Here is an 18,703-nt window from a genome sequence, read left to right on the forward strand (position 1 = left end):
GCGCTCTGGACAGGTAAGTGTCACGATTTTAAAAGTCAGCAGCTGCAGTATTTGTAGCTGCTGGCTTTAAAAAAAAAAAAAAATGCGGAGTCCCGGCGGACTCCCGCTTTAAGGAAAGTTGCAATCAGCCTTCTTTTTTAGGCAAAGCGGACCATCCTCCTCCCCCCTTACACTATCGGATATTATTATTTTTTTTGGTAGGAGGATGTATAAAGTACCTATTCAGTGGGTGGACAAGGCAGAATTTCTTTTTGACCGGGCTATTTTTGTTGCAGTATGTGCAGCTGCTGGCTTTTAATATTTTTTATATTTTTTAATAGTTTTCATCAGCTGTGGGGTGCATGCCGCCTCCATTGCAAGTAGTGCCACGTACACACGACCGGACTTTCCGGCAGACTAGGTCCGACGGGATCAGTCTGTCGAACAATCCGATCGTGTGTGGGCTAGTCCGACCGTTTTTTATAAAAAAAAATCAGACGGACCTAGAAATAGAACATGTTTCAAATCTATCCGATGGACTCAAGTCCAACGGACTAAAGATCAGGCAAAAAGCGTTCGTCTGTGTGCTAGTCCGATGGACCAAATACGATGCAAGGGCAGCTATTGGCTACTGAACTTCCTTGTTTAGTCCCGTCTTACGTCATCACGTTCAAAATTAATGGACTTTCGAAGGGACTTAGTCCTTTGTGTGTGGCCAAGTCCGTTTGTTCATAAAGTCGGTCGGGCCTCTGCCGAAAGTCCATCGGGAAGACCGCCTGACCTAGTCCGCCTAAAATTCCGGTCTTGTGTACGCGGCGTAAGGGAACCCAGCAAAGTAGCCTTTTGGCTTCACGCCGGGAACCCTAATGCGCATGTGCGAGGCTCCGCTCCTCTCTCCTACTGGCCCAGCGACAGGATCAGGAGGAGGTGGGTGTCCCAGCCGTGACATCAATATAAAGCTGGGGCTCCCGAAAGTGGGGAAAGCATACCTGTGAAAGACAGGTATGCTGTATCCCCTCACCCCCCTGGAAAGGTGCCAAATGTGGCATCGGGGGGGGGGAGTACAATGAGTGGAAGTTCCACTTTTGGGTGAAACAGCACTTTAAGTGATAGCTTAAAATGCTTAGATATGCTGACACCTTAAGAGTTCCCTTCATTGGAACTAAGGGGCCAAGCCCAACCCCTGAAAAACAACCCCACGCCATTGCCCCCCCCCCCCCCGCCACCACCAAATGATTTGGACAAGTGCGCAAGTTTTGGGTGGAGGAACTTGACTGGCTTACACAGAGTTGATCTCAACCGGATAGAACACCATTGGGATGAATTAGAGCAGACACTGCGAGACAGGCAAATATAAAATGTAGAGCTGGTATTTTTGCCTGTTAATGTTATACAATGTTAATCTATGGCAGTGTTATAAATTGGTATTTGGCACCATCTAGTGGCCTAAATGTGAAATGGACTTCATTTATTATCCTTTTCAAGAACATGGAGAAATGTTACAGGAAGTGACTGTTTCTTTACATTATACAAGTGACCTACCTACCCACAATGCCAAGTGACGTACCCATGAACACTCAGTACTGAAATGCATGCTGGGTAGGCTATAAAAGACCCAGCGCAGCAATTTTCTGCAAGGAGCTGTGGGTGGGTGTGTCCCACAGCACTGCGGCATGCTCGGTGTGGAGCAACATTTTTAAGCCAGAGGAGGACTTCACACCACAGCATGCTGGAGCAGTAGTGTGGTCGGATCGGGAAGGATCCAGAGGCACCCTGATGGAGGTAACTGAGGACTCCTGGTGACCTTGTGAAGCAGAACAGCATGACAGCGTGGCGGCAGCAAATAGACTGAGATCTTGTGGAGCCGAGGCATCCGTTTGGACCCAGTTTGGTGAGAGGGCTGCCGCCCATAATACTTAACGCACCTCTGCACACTTAGACTCAGACCACAGTGTTGCTGGGACCTGTAGTCCCACAGAGGACACTGTGGGACTACAGTAGACTGAGTTAAAGCAGGCATCAAGCCTGCATTCCACTGAGAACTGACACTGTGTGATTTGGAGACAACTACACTGGAGGTAGTTATAAGTGTGCTACATAACAAGAACAATTCCAATACTCATCCTACATTATTCTTTGTTGTTAAACACTTCGGATTACAATTACTTTGACACAATAGCTAGCAGAATACTGAAGACTAAAGACTGCATCTTTATTGCAAGGCCTTGCATTCGATTTCTATAGGAAAGGACTGCAATATAAAGCGGGAGCTAAGGCATTGTCACTTTGAGTATTGGTCCCACTTGGAGACACACGTTTAGGGGTTATCTAAGAATTATTTACATGTTAAAATTGTTTTGAATACCCACTGGACTGTCACATTACGTTTGTGTGACGGTGTAGTTATTGTAACTATTATTTTATACCAGTTTCAGTAAAAACACATTCTGGTTAATTACAATTTGTGTGCAGTGTTGTTCCTTTTCCTACAGGTGGAGCAACAGATACCCAGGTAAAGGTACACTATTGTGGTATTGTACATTGTGAGGTTATCCTCTGTTGTTAGCTTCACACCAACATTTCACCACAGCTCTGTCAAGGGGATTGACCTAAGTTATTAGGGGTGCAATAGCAGAATGCAGGCCCAATCAAATTCAGAAGCTCCTTCGGGGGCCATTGCTACATATATTTACACACACAGCAAAATTATAAACGCAGCCCTTTAGTGTTTGCCCCTATTTATCATGAGCTGAACTGTAAGATCTACGACTGTTCACAAATCTGTCTAAATCTGTGTTAGTGAGCACTTCTCCTTTACTGAGATAATCCACCCACCTCACAGGTGTGGCATATCAAAATGCTAATTAGACAGCATGATTATTACACAGGTGCGCCTTAGGCTGGTCACAATAAAAAGCCACTCTAAAATGTGCAGTTTTATCACAGAGCACAATGCCACAGATGTCGCAAGTTTTGAGGGCGCGTACAATTGGCATGCTGACTGAAGGAATGTCCACCAGAGCTGTTGCCCTTGAGATGAATGTTCATTTCTCTGTCATAAGCCATCTAAAGGCGTTTCAGAGAATTTGGCAGTACATCCAACTGGCCGCACAACTGCAGACCACGTGTAACCACACCAGCCCAGGACCTCCACATCCAGCATCTTCACCTGCAAGATTGTCTGAGACCAGCCACCCGGACAGCTGCTGTAACAATCGATTTGCATAAAGGCTTACATTTGATGGCGTCTGCCACTTTAGAGAGGTGTTCTCTTCACGGATGAATCAGGTTGTCACTGTACAGGGCAGATGGCAGACAGCATGTATGGTGTTATATGGGTGAGTGGTTTGCTGATTAGTGATGGACGAACTTCCGACGGGACGTTTTGAGAACCGCAAACGCGGCTAAAAGTTCACGAACCGCAAAGTTTGCGGCGGACCCCATTGACTTTAATGGCGGGCGAACCTTAAAAACCTCCAGGTCATATTTTCAGCTACAAAATACTTACTAGCTGTGCACACATAGTCCCACCACATGGACACTGACATAACAAATTAAGTGAATCTGGGATCGACAACGGCAAGCATTCTTTTTTTATCTGTGAAATTTTGACAATTCGGGAGCGCATGAAGGCCATGGAGGAGAGGCAAGGTCAGGGCAGGCTATGAAGGGGGTGCAGGAGATGATCAGTGCCACAGTCAGGGCAGCGTAGTCCTGTGCTAGTGTCCCAGTGTGCCAACCTGTGCTTGAGCCCCTCCCTCTACCCGGCCCTTACCCCCACCTATGCAGGGCTCCCCTGCGGTGGTCCGGAGGTGCCAGTCCAGTGCTGATCCTCAGCCATGGTGCTGGCACTGCCTGCTGACTGGCTTCTCCGCTGCTATCTCCCTCACTGTCTGAAACCAGCACCGTGATAGAGACTGAGCACTGACACCAGCACCGTGATAGAGAGCACTGACACCAGCACCGAGATAGAGAGCACTGACACCAGCACCATGATAGAGAGCACTGACACCAGCACCATGATAGAGAGCACTGACACCAACGAATCACTGCACGATCAACTTTAAGACGTGTGGGCAGTAAAGACAGTGGGCAGTAAAAGTTATATACCTTCCCTGCCCGTGTTTGCTAGACCACGTGTCTGTGGTCAGATGTATCTTGGCACCGACACTGTGTGCCAGAGATACATTCACTTGCCGCTGAACATGGCCATATAGCTCTGGGATGCCCTTCTGTGAGAAATACTTCCTTCCTGGGACCTTCCATTGTGGTGTTCCAATGGCCACAAATTTTCGAAAGTATAGAAAGTATATTATACATGTACAACCCTATATACTGTACACCTATAAAAGGACCTTTGTGGACCTAGTAGCTAGTGATTTGCCGACACCAAACACCAAACTGTCCCTCAGTCCCTACACTGATAAAAGACAGCTGCAGAATTGGTCAGCAATCAGCTCAGCAGCACAGCAGTCAAGTATAATATGCTTTCTATATTTGAAAGAAAGTATATTATACATGTACAACCCTATATACTGTACACCTATACCAGTCCTTAAAAGGACCTTTGTGGACCTAGTAGCTAGTGATTTGCAGACTGTCCCTCAGTCCCTACACTGATAAAAGACAGCTGCAGAATCGGTCAGCACTCAGCTCAGCAGTCAAGTATAATATGCTTTCTATGTTTGAAAGAAAGTATATTATACGTGTACAACGCTATATACTGTACACCTATACCAGTCCTTAAAAGGACCTTTGTGGACCTAGTAGCTAGTGATTTGCAGACTGTCCCTCAGTCCCTACACTGATAAAAGACAGCTATAGAATCGGTCAGCACTCAGCTTAGCAGTCAAGTATAATATGCTTTCTATATTTAAAATAATGTATATTATACATGTACAACCCTATATACTGTACACCTATACCAGTCCTTAAAAGGACCTTTGTGGACCTAGTAGCTAGTGATTTGCAGACTGTCCCTGCTCCAAACACCAAACTGTCCCTCCCTACACTGATAAAAGACAGCTGCAGAATCGGTCAGCAAGCACTCAGCAGCACAGCAGTCAAGTATAATATGCTTTCTATATTTGAAAGAAAGTATATTCTACATGTACAACCCTATTGTCAGGAACCATGAAACAGACAGAGACAGAAGTACACTAAAATCACACTTGTTTATTAATAAAAATAAAAAAGGTAAATAGGAAAAAGTGAAGTCAAGCAAGCCAGAGTCCAGTAACCAGATCGGGTAGTCAGCTAGTCCAAAGTTCATAAACCAGATCGGATAATCAGCCAGTCCAGACGTCAGGGATCCAAGGAGAGCAACTGGAAGCCAGGAGGGATGTAGCAAGCCAGTCTTGAAACAGCAGGAGATGGTTCCTAGTGATGTGACCAAACGTGAAGGCAATGGAGAAATTAGCTGGAAAACTTTAAATAGGCAGGCCAGACAAGCATCATCGGGAACAGCTGGTAACTGTGGAGAGAGAAGAGAGCTGGCAATTAGCCGACAGCTGAGCGGCCAGCCCAGAGGAGGAAGGGCTAAGCCAGCCCTGACACCTATATACTGTACACCTATACCAGTCCTTAAAAGGACCTTTGTGGACCTAGTAGCTAGTGATTTGCAGACTGTCCCTGCTCCAAACACCAAACTGTCCCTCCCTACACTGATACAAGACAGCTGCAGAATTGGTCAGCAAGCACTCAGCAGCACAGCAGTCAGCAGTGCACCATAATATACTTGATTTGCAGACTGTCCCTGCTCCAAACACCAAACTGTCCCTCCCTACACTGACAAAAGACAGCTGCAGAATCGGTCAACAGTGCACTCAGCAGCACAGCAGTCAGCAGCAGTGCACCAGAATATACTTTGTATCTTTGAAAGAAAGTATATTCTAAGTGTATTACAACCCTATATACTGTACACCTATACCAGTCCTTAAAAGGACTTTTGTGGACCTAATAGTAATAGCTAGTGATTAAACTGACTGTCCCTGCTCCACACAGCGTCCTGTCCCTACACTGACAAAAGACAGAATGTAAAATGGCCGCCAGATCAGGTCTATTTATAAGGTAGGGGGTATGTCCAATTGTCCATGTGCTGAAATGTCTCAATGGGCTGTCCCCCATGATGGATGTGTCATCATGGGTCAAAGTTCTTTCACAATCTAAACACATATGTCCACCGCGCACCAGAAGTCCGCCGGTTTGGCGAATCGCGAACGAGCAAAATTCGCCACGAACCGCAAGGCCATCTCTATTGCTGATGTCAACGTTGTGGATGAAGTGGCCCATGGTGGCAGTGGGGTTATGATATGGGCAGGCGTGTTCTATGGACAATGAACACAGGTGCATTTTATTGATGGCATTTTGAATGCGCAGAGATATGATGACGAGATCCTGAGGCCCATTGTTGTGCCATTCATCCACGACCATCACCTCATGTTACAGCATGATAATGCACGGGCCCAAGTTGCAAGGATCTGCACACAGTTCCTGGAAGCTGAAAACATCCCAGTTCTTGCATGGCCAGCATACTCGCCAGACATGTCACCCACTGAACATGTTTGGGATGCTCTGGATTGGCGTATACAACAGTGTGTTCCAGTGCCTGCAAATATCTAACAACTTCGCACAGCCATTAGAGAGGAATGGACCAACATTCCACAAGCCACAATCAACAACCTGATCAACTCTATGTAAAGGAGATGTGCTGCACTGCATTAGGCAAATGGTGGTCACACCAGATATTGACTGTTTTTCGGACCCCCCCAATACAGTAAAACTGCACATTTTAGAGTGGCCTTTTATTGTGGCCAGCCTAAGGCACACCTGTGCAATAATAATGTCTAAGCATCTTGATATGCCACACCTGTGAGGTGAATGGATTACCTCGACAAAGGAGAAGTGCTCACTAATGCCACGTACACACGATCGGAATTCTGGCTAGAAAAAGACAGATGAGAGCTTTTCATGCGACCGTGTGTATGCTCCATCGGCATTTAGCTGTCCGAATTTCCGGCAGCCAAAAATTGATAGCATGTTCTCAATTTTCCTAACGGAAAAACTATCTATCAAAAATTACGATCGTATTACGATTACGCATGCTCAGATTCAACTACGAGACAGAAGCTATTGGCTACTGGCTATTGAACTTCCTTTTTCTAGTCCCGTTGTGCGTCAGAGCGTTCTAAGCGATCAGAATTTGGTGTGACCGTGTATAGGCAAGACATGAGTGGAATTCCGTCGGGAAAAGCATCAGAGCTTCTTCCGATGAGAATTCTGATCGTGTGTACGCGGCATAACACAGATTTAGAGAGATCTGTGAACAATATTTGAGAGAAATAGGCATTTTGTGTACAGAGAAAAAGTCGTAGATCTTTGTGTTCAGCTCATTATAAATAGGGGCAAAAACAAAAGTGTTGCATTTATAATTTTGCTCAGAGTGTATATATATATATATATATATATATATATATATATATATATATGTAGCACTGACCCACGAAGGAGCTGTTAATTTGACTTGGGCCTGCACACTTCAGAGAAACCCCCTTTAGCGTAACTCTGTCCCCTTGGCACAGCTGTGATGCAATATACAGCACAATATAAATAGTATAAGATACCTGTATCGATCCCTTAGGATCTTCTGGCTCCACCTGGTGGGGAAAGACAGTATGCCACACAATTGTACTCTTAACCAGAAATACTTTTACTGAAAGTATAACAAGTAAATGGTTACACGGATTGCACTGTCGTCCCAACGTAGAATGTCAGTACAGTAAGAATCAACAGTCAAATATAATAAGCAATATACAAGTGTGTTATTATCTAGACCTGGGAGCTCCCGCTACTTAAAGTTTTACGTGAGGCCTCACTTAAAGTACTTTCTCCTTTATCTTCGTTCTTCACTAGCTTAAGTAGTTCCTCAGATATTTGTAATCCAAAGGGGTAAGTGAAAAAGTTAACTTATGCCGCGTACACACGACCGGACTTGGCTACTGGCTATGAACTTCCTTATTCTAGTCCGGTCGTACATCATCAGGTTCTAATCCGTCGGTGTGATTGTGTGTGGCCAAGTCCGTTCATTCGGAAAGTCCATCGGAACTCTGCCGAAAGTCCGTCGGACCTAGTCCCTCGAAAAGTTTGGTCGTGTGTACGCGGCATAAGAATGCTCCAGGTATAGTTCCAAGAACTTGTAATCACACTTGGGCGCTAGAATGAACTGGGCCTCAAACCTACTCAGTGTCAGTTGCTCAGTTACGCTTCCATGGAACAACAGGTTCCAGCAAGGCCTACGAGTGAGTCTAACTGCGTGCAATAGTATTGAACGGTGGGCCGCAACCTGCTCACCAATTGGATCAGAGTTCTGAATGATGACTTGAGTCCGGTAACTGCAGCTTGCTTCAGCTTAGACTGGGTCAGATGCTCTGTGTCGCTCCGCTGACTGGATCCGGTCTTCCTATACTCTGACAAGCGTTTCCGAACCTTCGCCAAATCCGATCACCAGCTCTCAGGCTCCGTCAAGTCACCTCGCAAACGGTCCGGTTTGCAGTCTGCGGTGACTTTCTGTCTATGTGTCCAAGGATCCTCCTCACATTTCCGCACAGGCAGGCAGCGTGGTCCCAAGAGACCAAATATGGCCACTGCAGTCCCTTTTATACCCTACCCATCATGCACTGCATATCAGAGTGTTCATGGGTAGGTCACACGGACTCCTGGATAACAAAGGTCAAATCTCTTAGCAAAACAAACAGTACTTCCTATGAAAGTCTTTGTCTTTATAATCACCATATCTTGTGCGTTACCAGATTTTGTCAATAGATGGCTCCAAACACTGAGCCATCTCAATGTCCACAGATTTAACATTGACATATGCATAACCACATTAAAGCGGAGGTCCACCCTAAAGTGGACCTTCCGCTCATTGGAATCCTCCCCCCCTCCGGCGCCACAATTGGCACCTTTCAGGGGGGAGGGGGGTGCAGGTACCTGTACAGTACAGGTATCTGCACCCACTTCCGGAGTAGATTCTGCAGAATGTACGCCCCTTTCCGCAGAATCTACGCCCTTTCCGAAAGTCCCCCGCTGCCTGCTGGGAAACACACGGATCCCAGAGACAGCGGGGACCATCCTTATTGCGCAGCGCGACTCGCGCATGCGCAGTAGGGAACCGGGAAGTGAAGCCGAAAGGCTCCACTTCCTGATTCCCATACCCAAGATGGCGGCGGCAGCACCCGAGAGACGATCGAGAGATCGGCTTCGGGTGCCGACATTGCGGGCGCGCTGGGCGGGTAAGTGTCATTATTTTAAAAGTCAGCAGCTGCAGTATTTGTAGCTGCTGGCTTTAAAAAAAAAAACGGCGGAACTCCCGGCGGAACTCCCGCTTTAATAAATGAATATGTCCCGCTACACATATATATCTATATATATCTATATAGATAGATAGATAGATAGATATCTTGTTTTTATGAAAAACAACTGATATATTATACGTATGCTTTTCTGCTTCTATTAAAATGTATATAAACCTAAGAACAAAATAGTTATATGTTACAGTGCAGTATACCAGTCCTTGCGGTGGCTGCATTAGTCTTTTTTTCAGGCTTTCCACTGTATGTAAAGAAGGTGTTATGGTTGCCATCCAGGCCAAACTTTAAACATGTCTTCCTCTCTTTTTATCCATTTCACACAGTTTGATAGGCATAGTAGTTCACAGAGGAAGATAACATTGATTGTGCTTCCAATAAAGCTCACAGCAATTGATGATAATGCTGCATTTCTGGCAAGATCAACATGCATTTTATGTACTTGAATAAAATTAAATCAGCCATTACACTGCTAAGCTGCAATAAATTATTTTTTTTTGTTCTTGGGTTTACATATCTTTTAGAAAAGCAATGTGAATTTTTTTTTTTTATTGTGAGTATATTTGTCTTACTTGTCTTGTCCTTCAATATCATCAATTACCCAAAGCTTCACGTTAGATACTGTATTTGGGTTCATACTTGGTATCTCCACTGTCCTTAAAATACTGGGAGAAAAAAAAGTAAACATCTAGGTATGCGTTTAAAAGGTGACAAACATCTCTATTATGAACACTATAAAAATACATAATTTCTCATGATTGGCAAAGCAATGTGCCTGTTTGCTTTTTCTGGTGCCATTTCTAAAAGAATTCAGGTCACTATTTTTGTTTTGGCCTAACAGCAGTATTCATACCAGGGTCCTGAGCCATCTTGGTGTGTTGCTTTGGCTTGCCAGGGGTGCCGTGCTGCATCTGCTATTTTCGCAAAGTGTTAGGTGTTTCCATAGTGCAGGTCGGTCAGCCATCATCGCCATAAAAAAAAGCATATTGCTAATCCAGGGCAGATGGCTCTAAAGTGAAAAGGGGTATAGGGACTCTGATGTGAGGGGGTGAGGTTTCTGATATAAAGGGTGGGAAGGCTAAGGACTCTGATGTGAAAAGGGGGGGGGGGGCACTCCGATATGAAAGGGGGGCTAAGGACTCTGATATAGAAGGGGGGTGAGGACTTTTATATGAATGGGGGAAGGCTAAGGGCTCTAATGTGATAAGGGGGGGACACAGACTCCAATGTTAAAAGGAGGGAGGCTGAGGACTCTGATGTGGAAAGGGGGATGAGGTCCACAAGCATGCACACATGGTGTGCTGGGTGTGCCTGGGCACACCCTAAACACCTCACGTGGTGCAGATCCCCCCTGCTGCCTGGACCCCTATGTCATTTACTGGCCGTATATGTAACTGAAGCATAGTAAACTGTTTTATTTATATATATATAAATAAACACATGCACACATGGTTGTGTGTTTGAGCTTTGGAGTGCAAACCCTAATGCGACAGGCTGCACACATATATGGTTGGAATTTTGATATGAAGGGGGGGGGGCTAAGGACTCTGATGTAAGAAGGGGGACATAGACTCTGATGTGAGGGCTGAGGACTCAGATGTGGAAAGGGGGAAGTTGGGGAGTGAATATTGCATTAAGAATTAGTATTTTCCATACACTGGAAGAGAAAATAACTCAATACCTTTCTTTTCTGGCGATGGCACCATCTGTAGAACCATTCAGCATGACATTTACTGTTCCACAAGATGCTTTAGCAAACTAGAAGGAAAACAAGACAAATATGAATGAGTAATGCCGCGTACACACGGGCGGACTGTATGGCGTACTTAGTCCGTCGAAACACATTTCAGCGGACAGTCCGCTCGTGTGTGGGCTTCAGCGGACTTTTTCAGCGTGCAGTCTGGCGTACTAAGTATTTTGGATTTTTCGAAATTCTGTCCGTCGTACTTTGGTTTCAGCGGACAATCCGCTCGTCAGTAGGCTAGTTCGACGGACTAAGAATGGCGCATGCCCAGAAAGGATTTACACGGCGGAAGGGTGCTTTGCTGTGTATTGGACTTCCTATTTCTAGTCCCGTCGTACGTGCTGTACACGTCATCGCGTAAGCTTTCGACGGACTGTTTGTGCATCCGTGTGTGGTCAAGTCCGTTCAGTCGAAAGTATGACGGACTGTCCGTCGGATTGTATGACGGACTAAGTACGCCATACAGTCCGCTCGTGTGTACGCGGCATTAGAATGATCAAGGATAGTAGAATATCACTGCATTTGCTGTAGATTATAAAGTAAAACAAATCTAAATACTTCTCCCAAAATGAATAGAACTTATCTTGATCAGGTTAGAACTTTCGGTAACAAATGTCTTTATATTCACTGCGTCAACTATAGAGCCAAGTTTACACATGCAGCAGATCTTTCCCTCCCTCTGAAAGGAGATTAATGGATTGTTTTTCAGAGATTTTTGACAGGTGGTGAGGAGGTGTTGTGTAGCCTCCTCAGCACCTGTTTGTAAATCTTGCACCATTGTGCCGCAACTGTGGTTGCAGGGTAGTTGCAGCCTGGCCCCATTCACTGCCCGCTAAAAATGCGACAGGGGGTATAACTTTTTCTGCGGTCAAGAAGCAAAGAATCATGGCCGCAGTATGTGTACATCCCTGTCCAGCTGCAGTTCAGCTTGATAAAATATTAAAAGTTGCATATACATGTAGAGCAGTGGTCTCCAAACTGCAGCCCTTTGCTTGTCTTTATCCAGCCCTTGGGGCATTGTTCCTCCCACTGATACAAGGCACTATTCCTCCTACTGACACCAACGATGAGGTACCATGCCTTCCACTGGCACCAATGACAGGGCACTATTCCTCCTACTGACACCAATGATAAGGTGCCATGCCTTCCACTCACACCAATGACAGGGCACTATTTCTCCCACTGAAACCATCGATGAGGTGCCGTGCCTTCCAATGGCACCAATGACAGGGCACTATTCCTCCTACTGACACCAATGATGAGGTGCCGTGTCTTCCACTCACACCAATGACAGGGTGCTATTCCTCCCACTGACACCAAAGATGGGGCGCTATTCCTACCCCCCCCCAATTCCAAAAATACCATTGATGGAGCACCATTCCTCCTACTGACCACAGGAGCTATGCAATTTGTTTTTACTTCCAGTGACTACCAAGCCTGAGCCAATGTTTACTCCCACTGATGCTTAGGCTTTTTTTTTACTCCCACTGGTCACAGTCTACCCCCCCCCCCCCCCCTCATAAGGTCTTTATGTACTTTATTTTAGGAACAAAATGATCCTTTAAAACCACATTAAAATATAATGTATACATGCAGTCTTAGACTACAAGAAAATGGTACCTGGCCGCACACAGGATCAGCAGACTAGTAGCTAAAATAGTTTCAGCTCGGTTCTCCACCTATAGAAGAACCTAATGCATTTCACCCATATGGAGCTTAACCCCTTCCCACCTGAGGGTAGAACAAATGTTGATGCCTAAGCACAATTTTGCCACTTTGTCATGTGTTAGTAAAATTACATATTGTCACAACTACTTTGTGTATCCAAGTGGATCACACCTCGTTTTTTTTTTTAGGACAAATTAAGCTTTCATTTGGTGGTAAATGGGAAGGAATATCTCCTAAAAAAGATTTTATTAGCAAAAGCAAACTGGCCCAAAATAGTGAAAAAAATAATATTTTTTTTAAATGTAGCTGTATATCTCTTGCTATTACCATAAGAACAGCCCAAAATAAATTCTTCTGCTCCTGACAATTGCAGCGATACCACATATGTGTATGTTAGTTGTTGTTCGTACCCATAGTACGGCCCAGAAACAATGGTACACATTTTGCTTCTTTAATGATCCTGCCTAAACACACTGACACTAATTTAAACATTTTTTAAAAAAAATTCTACCCAAAGTACCCTGGTTGTGACCTTTGACCTCAACCTTGACCTTTGAACCTGACCTTGACCCCAACACTAACCCTAGCAAACCTTGAAATAATTTTTTCTTTATTTTTTCTTTAATTTTTTTACACACTTTTTTTATATACAGCTCTATCTCCTGCAAAGAGACAAAGATACAATGTATCTTTCACTCCATTCAGAAGAGGAAGTAAACACAAGGGTGGACTCACAGTGACTCATGACCAATCAGAGGCTATCACAGTGATCAGGTGACCCAGAACCATGAGTTAGTACGAGGCCCAGGGCTCTCAATAAGAGCCCGGTCTCTGCAGGGAACGCGCTCCCAAAACAGAGACAGATATGCATGTAGCACGACCTGCTGAGGGACTGCTTGGAATTACCTGCTCTTCTGCACTGCCAGGACCTGGTGAACATTCCAACCCACCTGACACTTTGGGTTCCGACATGCTTGAACCACCTTAAAGTAATGAATCAGAAAACTCTGTGTATTTATGTTCTGAGAATATTTACTAGAACAGATTAAAAGAGGAGGTAATAGATCTATTGAGTTTTAGGCAACAGTGCCAACTCAGCAAAGTAATTCCTCTGAACGACACAAGCAAGATATTAGAAATGGACAGTATATTATATACTCTTCCTCAAAGAAATACTACTAGCACCTGAAGGGATAAGTACAGCTAACTTATTTTACTGACACACTTCTGAAGAGTGAAACCTTGGCCAGCCTATAACTGTTGCCCTAAGGTGAGGTCTGGCCTAGAGGTGATGGTATAATGACCCTTATGGCAGTAATAACAGTAATGTTCCCGTTGCAGATCTGATGGTCTTCACTGGCACGTAGGAGCTCATTAACTGTAATCCAATAAGGTGTAGTAAGAAACAATAGTTTTCTTGTAATGAATGAAAGCTAAAGGTGTCTACGCACAGTGTTCAAAGAAAGTTCAGTAAAAGTATTCCTAAGGTAAAGATGTCTGTGCAAAGTGTGCCAGTGAAACTGTGACAAAGAATGGGTAAAGGTTGGGCGATTGCCCTCTTACCAACGACCAGGCTGATATGTCTTCCGGACAGTATCTCATGTAGTGACACTCGTGTAGCGGATCAGCCATTTCGATCTCCCGATGTGAAGCTTGATACCTCGATTGGCAGGCGACTGGATTGGTGCTGGAAGGATGTCAGATTACAAGCAATGGAGCAAGGCCCCTCTCATACGGGTTGAAGTGTGTTATACCATGTGGTAGGCTCCGACCACTCTCAGCTAGCACGGAGAGGTCTGTTTCACATCAGGCCCAGGAGGAAGAGAGCTCCCCGTGGGCTTTTGCTTCTTTTATAGCTACGCCCAGCAATCTACCTGATGGTAGCAAAGATCAAAGATTGGTAGCCCAGGCGCATAATCACCTAAAGCAATTATCAGTCTGAGGAACTACTCATCCCACAATCCCTTTCGCTTGGCTCACAAACATGATGTCACCCAATAACACTGGGCACTAGAGGGACATGATGTATGGAAATACTGGAGAATTACTGTACTTTACAATTATAGTTTATATTGCTACATACATATATGAGGCCCCAAGGACAAAGACCCACTTCCGTTAGGCCACATATATATGTACAGTGAGCAGGAAGGGGTTATATATGATTAAGCCCCACATGGGTGAAATGCATGAGGGCGGTTCTTCTACGGGTAAAGAACTGTAGGGCTTAATTGTAGGCCTCTATGATTAAGCCCCACATGGGCAAAAATATTAGATGGGTTCTTCTATGAATGGAGAACAAATCTGAAGCCAATTCTCATCATTTTAGCTTTACAGTCCGCTGATCGTGTGTGCGGCTGGGTGACATTTTCTGGTAGTCTAAGATGAGTCTGAGGAGCCTTATATTGTATATTTCCTTCAGGAGCATTAGAGCGGTACTATTTTTTTAGTTTAGCCTACATTAGTATAGATGCAGCAGTCATTACACTTACAGTAGCAGAGGCCATCTTCCAGAAAGAGGAGCGAGAATTGTTGGTACATTCATTCCATGCAGGACATGCTTTATAGTTCATTCCTGAAATGAATCATATAAATACATAAGAGGCATATACACTGATTATGTCTCCATATCAAGTGTTGAAGTAGGCGGAGACAGCACTGTGCTTTTATACACCTTTCTATCGCTCATGACCATTTGTTCGGTGATCTATGTGGTACAAAGATTCTTACAGGTCTAAAATGGAAAGAAATACATCTGCTCTGCTGGAGACTCTCTGTTATCAAGACAATGCCCAAGGCTGGCCACACAAGATGCTTTTTTTTTTTTTTTTTTCGTTTCAACCAGCAAGTTGAAGGAAAGAAAATTAATTGATTTCTCCATCCACAAATAAGAGGTGAATGGGGAAATCCCTTCTGTTGAGCTATTATATTGGGAAGACTTTAATTTCCCCTGAAGACATTTTTTCTAACAAAACAATGCATTGGGCACAGTATCTGACATTATAATGTTTTCACACATGCACCCTGGTTACTGATGCTGATAGTGCCATTTTGTATATCGCCAAGTATTATTTTAATGTTTGCTGATTTTGTACACAAACTTTTTTTGAAAGCGTATACACTGAGATTAAGAGGTGTAGTGGTTTGAGTGGCTGAATATCTGCAGCCCCACTGTTCTGCGGTATCGGATGTATGCCCTGGAAGCCATCGATGTTGGTCCTGTGAGTTGTTTGTGAAATCCTGGGAAAGACATCGGAGCGGGTCTGAAGCAGGAAGAAGCGTGGAATCATGGTATAACAACAAGCGCTTTTTGACCTCCTTGTGTTTTAAGTGATCATGACAGTAAGGTGTTTGGCTATCTTTTCTGTTGGTGGTGGCTGGATTGGTTTGCTTGCATCCTGGCACAAGAGAAATGGAATCTTTTGTTTTCACAAGTATTTTTGTAGACTTTTTATCACTTTATTATTCTGAATATAAAAATAACTTTTTTGGGGTCTTTATTTGAAACATAAATTGCACGTGGTGTATTGTAGATTTAAAGGGACAATAGCTATGTCTGATGTTTGTGAACACCGAGAATAGCACATTTAATGTATGGTTTTACATGTAGCCAGTGGCGCAACTAGGATGCCCTTCCTTCCGAGCCTGGTGTCAGAATGCCAGGGCTTGGTCGCAAGTGCAACCTCTGTGACCCTAATAGTTCTATCTCTTGTGTTAGCATTTTATTTTTGTCTTTTTTTTTTTTTTTTTTTACTATTTTTTTTTTTTCATTCTTTTTTACAGTTTTTAGGAGCCCCAATGGGGGTTTTGGTGAGATATCAGGGATCTATACAGACCTCTGATGTTCCACCTGTGAGACAGAGAAGAAAGATTGAGGACTTCAATCTCCTTCTCTTCAGCCTCATCTGTACAGAATGAATGGACACGAATAGATCTGTACAGAGCTTCCCATTTATTCACAAATTGAAGCTCTCGGGTGCTGCCGTTGCCATTGTTTGTAAGGGAACGCGGTAGTGAAGCCTTGCTGTTTCACAGCCTGTTCTCTACTATGCATGTGCTGTGTGAATGGCCCAGCGGCGGAGGAAGGAGCAGGGGGCCGAACCTTCTGGGTGATCTAGCCGCGATACCCAGGGGGTCAAGTTCCTCCATCCATGTCTTTATGGACTTTGCTGAAGAAGTTTTGCTGGAAGACTTTCCGGTACATACTAGCTCATTATGCCTTTGCCTTACAGGGTTTTTTTTTATTTTTACCATGGTTTTTTTTTCTGCCATTATACAACCACTTTAAGTGGAATACAATGAGACATCTTCGAGAAACGATCAATCACCATAAGGATAACTGTGTTGCCCTGAGAGTTGGGTAACTCCACAATGAAATCCATGGACAGGTGGGTCCAAGGCCTTTCTCCATTGGGCATGGGTTGTAGGAGGCCCACTAAAAGGTGTCGTGGTGTCTTACTCTGAGCACACATGGAACAAGCAGCTAGAAGGAGGCTACATCAGCATGTATACTAGGCCACCAAAATTGTTGGGAAATTGCCCAAAAGAGTTGATTCTTCCCAGGGTGGCCAGCAACCTTGGGAGAATGGTAAGTCTGGAGCACGGCAGTATGGAGACATTCAGGGACAAAACAGCGGTCACAAGATTTCTCAGGAGGAGCATGGACCTGAGCGGCAAGAATTTTTTCACCCAAAGGAGAAGTGAAAAACAAGATATTTGGGGGGCACACCCTAAAAAATGCATAAAGAAGGTGCTGCCATAAGACCATACAACAGAACAAAAATATTACAGCGCACACTTGCAAAACTAACATTTACCTCCAGCAAGGCTTTTTAAAACACCTAGACATCTCCCAATCTATGGATAGTGTAGGACCCACTAATCATGGGGTACTTTGTCGCAGTAAGTGGGCTTAAGCACCATATAGCAATATGGTGTGACCAAATCCCCATATTTTTTGATGTTTTTTGAAAATGTCTAGGTGTTTTAAAAAGCCTTGCTGGAGGTAAATGTTAGTTTTGCATGTGTGTAAGCTGTAATATTTTCGTTCGAAAGGAGAAGTGAGACTGGTGCGAACCGTAGCCAGAAGATTGCAGACGAGACGCTTAATTTGCAGGGTTTTGACCTGCCTTGTGGCGCAATGGATTGCACCGGAATACTTCAACCTGTGGTACCACTACGGGTAATTTGTTCTAGCTTGGCAGAGCCCTAGGATATGGGCGGTCCTTTCCCTTCAAGTTACGACATCACTTCCGGTTTTTCCTGTGCCAGTGATAAACTGGAAATTATGTCAGCAGCTCCATGGACCACATGGCCCGATCGGAGCTAAGTAAGTAAGCAATGTGTCTGCAGTGCACTCTCAGTGTGTAGTATGAGTAGGCAACCGGTACCTATGCTCTATATTATAATTGTTTGACTAGAACCTCAGTCCTATAGTATGAGTCTGTGACCAGAACCTCAGTTCTATAGTATTATTCTGTGACCAGTGCAACAAGCTTCTAGAATTAATGTGGACCAGTACCTCAGTCCTATAGGATAAGTGGGTGATGGGCACAGCAGCCCCATAGCATCAGTCTGACAAGCACAATAGCCTGTGGCCCTATAGGATGACAAAGTCTGGGGAATGCTCGGAAAAACCCAAGCCTACTTACCAACCAGCTCGCAGACAACCGAATGAACCTGTCTAACAGTTCGTTAAAAGCAGGGGTTTAGTCTGCACGCATTTGCAAACGCATGCGTAAGCCACAGAGCCTCATCACGGCACCCTGGTATCTGTGGTCCTAACACTAAAATATGAGTGTCCCCACAGTGGAGGCACATGCATTCTGATGGATAAATGAGGGAAGGTGGACTGAAGGAGAGCCCACCCCTTCTTAAAGATACAGGAGTACCCCAAGCACCCAGCAAGTAGCACAATGGCTGCAAAGGTGTTGGTGCGCTGCTGGAC

At 44.6% G+C, this 18,703-nt stretch overlaps 1 protein-coding gene across 1 annotated transcript in view; it reads right to left on the reverse strand.

Moving 5' to 3' along the window:
* Positions 1-18,703, reverse strand: part of LOC143975391 (ADP-ribosyl cyclase/cyclic ADP-ribose hydrolase 1-like) — a 51,490-nt gene that overhangs the window by 6,569 nt on the left and 26,218 nt on the right. The window contains exons 4-6 of the mRNA XM_077477750.1: positions 15,249-15,331; positions 11,026-11,102; positions 9,917-10,009 (exon numbers count right to left, since the gene is read on the reverse strand). Of these exons, the coding sequence (XP_077333876.1) occupies positions 9,917-10,009; positions 11,026-11,102; positions 15,249-15,331 (253 nt within the window). The remainder of the gene's footprint in view (positions 1-9,916; positions 10,010-11,025; positions 11,103-15,248; positions 15,332-18,703) is intronic.

Source organism: Lithobates pipiens, unplaced genomic scaffold (assembly GCF_037356315.1).
Source record: "Lithobates pipiens isolate NorthernLeopardFrog02 unplaced genomic scaffold, aLitPip1_a1.2 Scaffold_13, whole genome shotgun sequence".
NCBI classification, from domain to species: domain Eukaryota; kingdom Metazoa; phylum Chordata; class Amphibia; order Anura; family Ranidae; genus Lithobates; species Lithobates pipiens.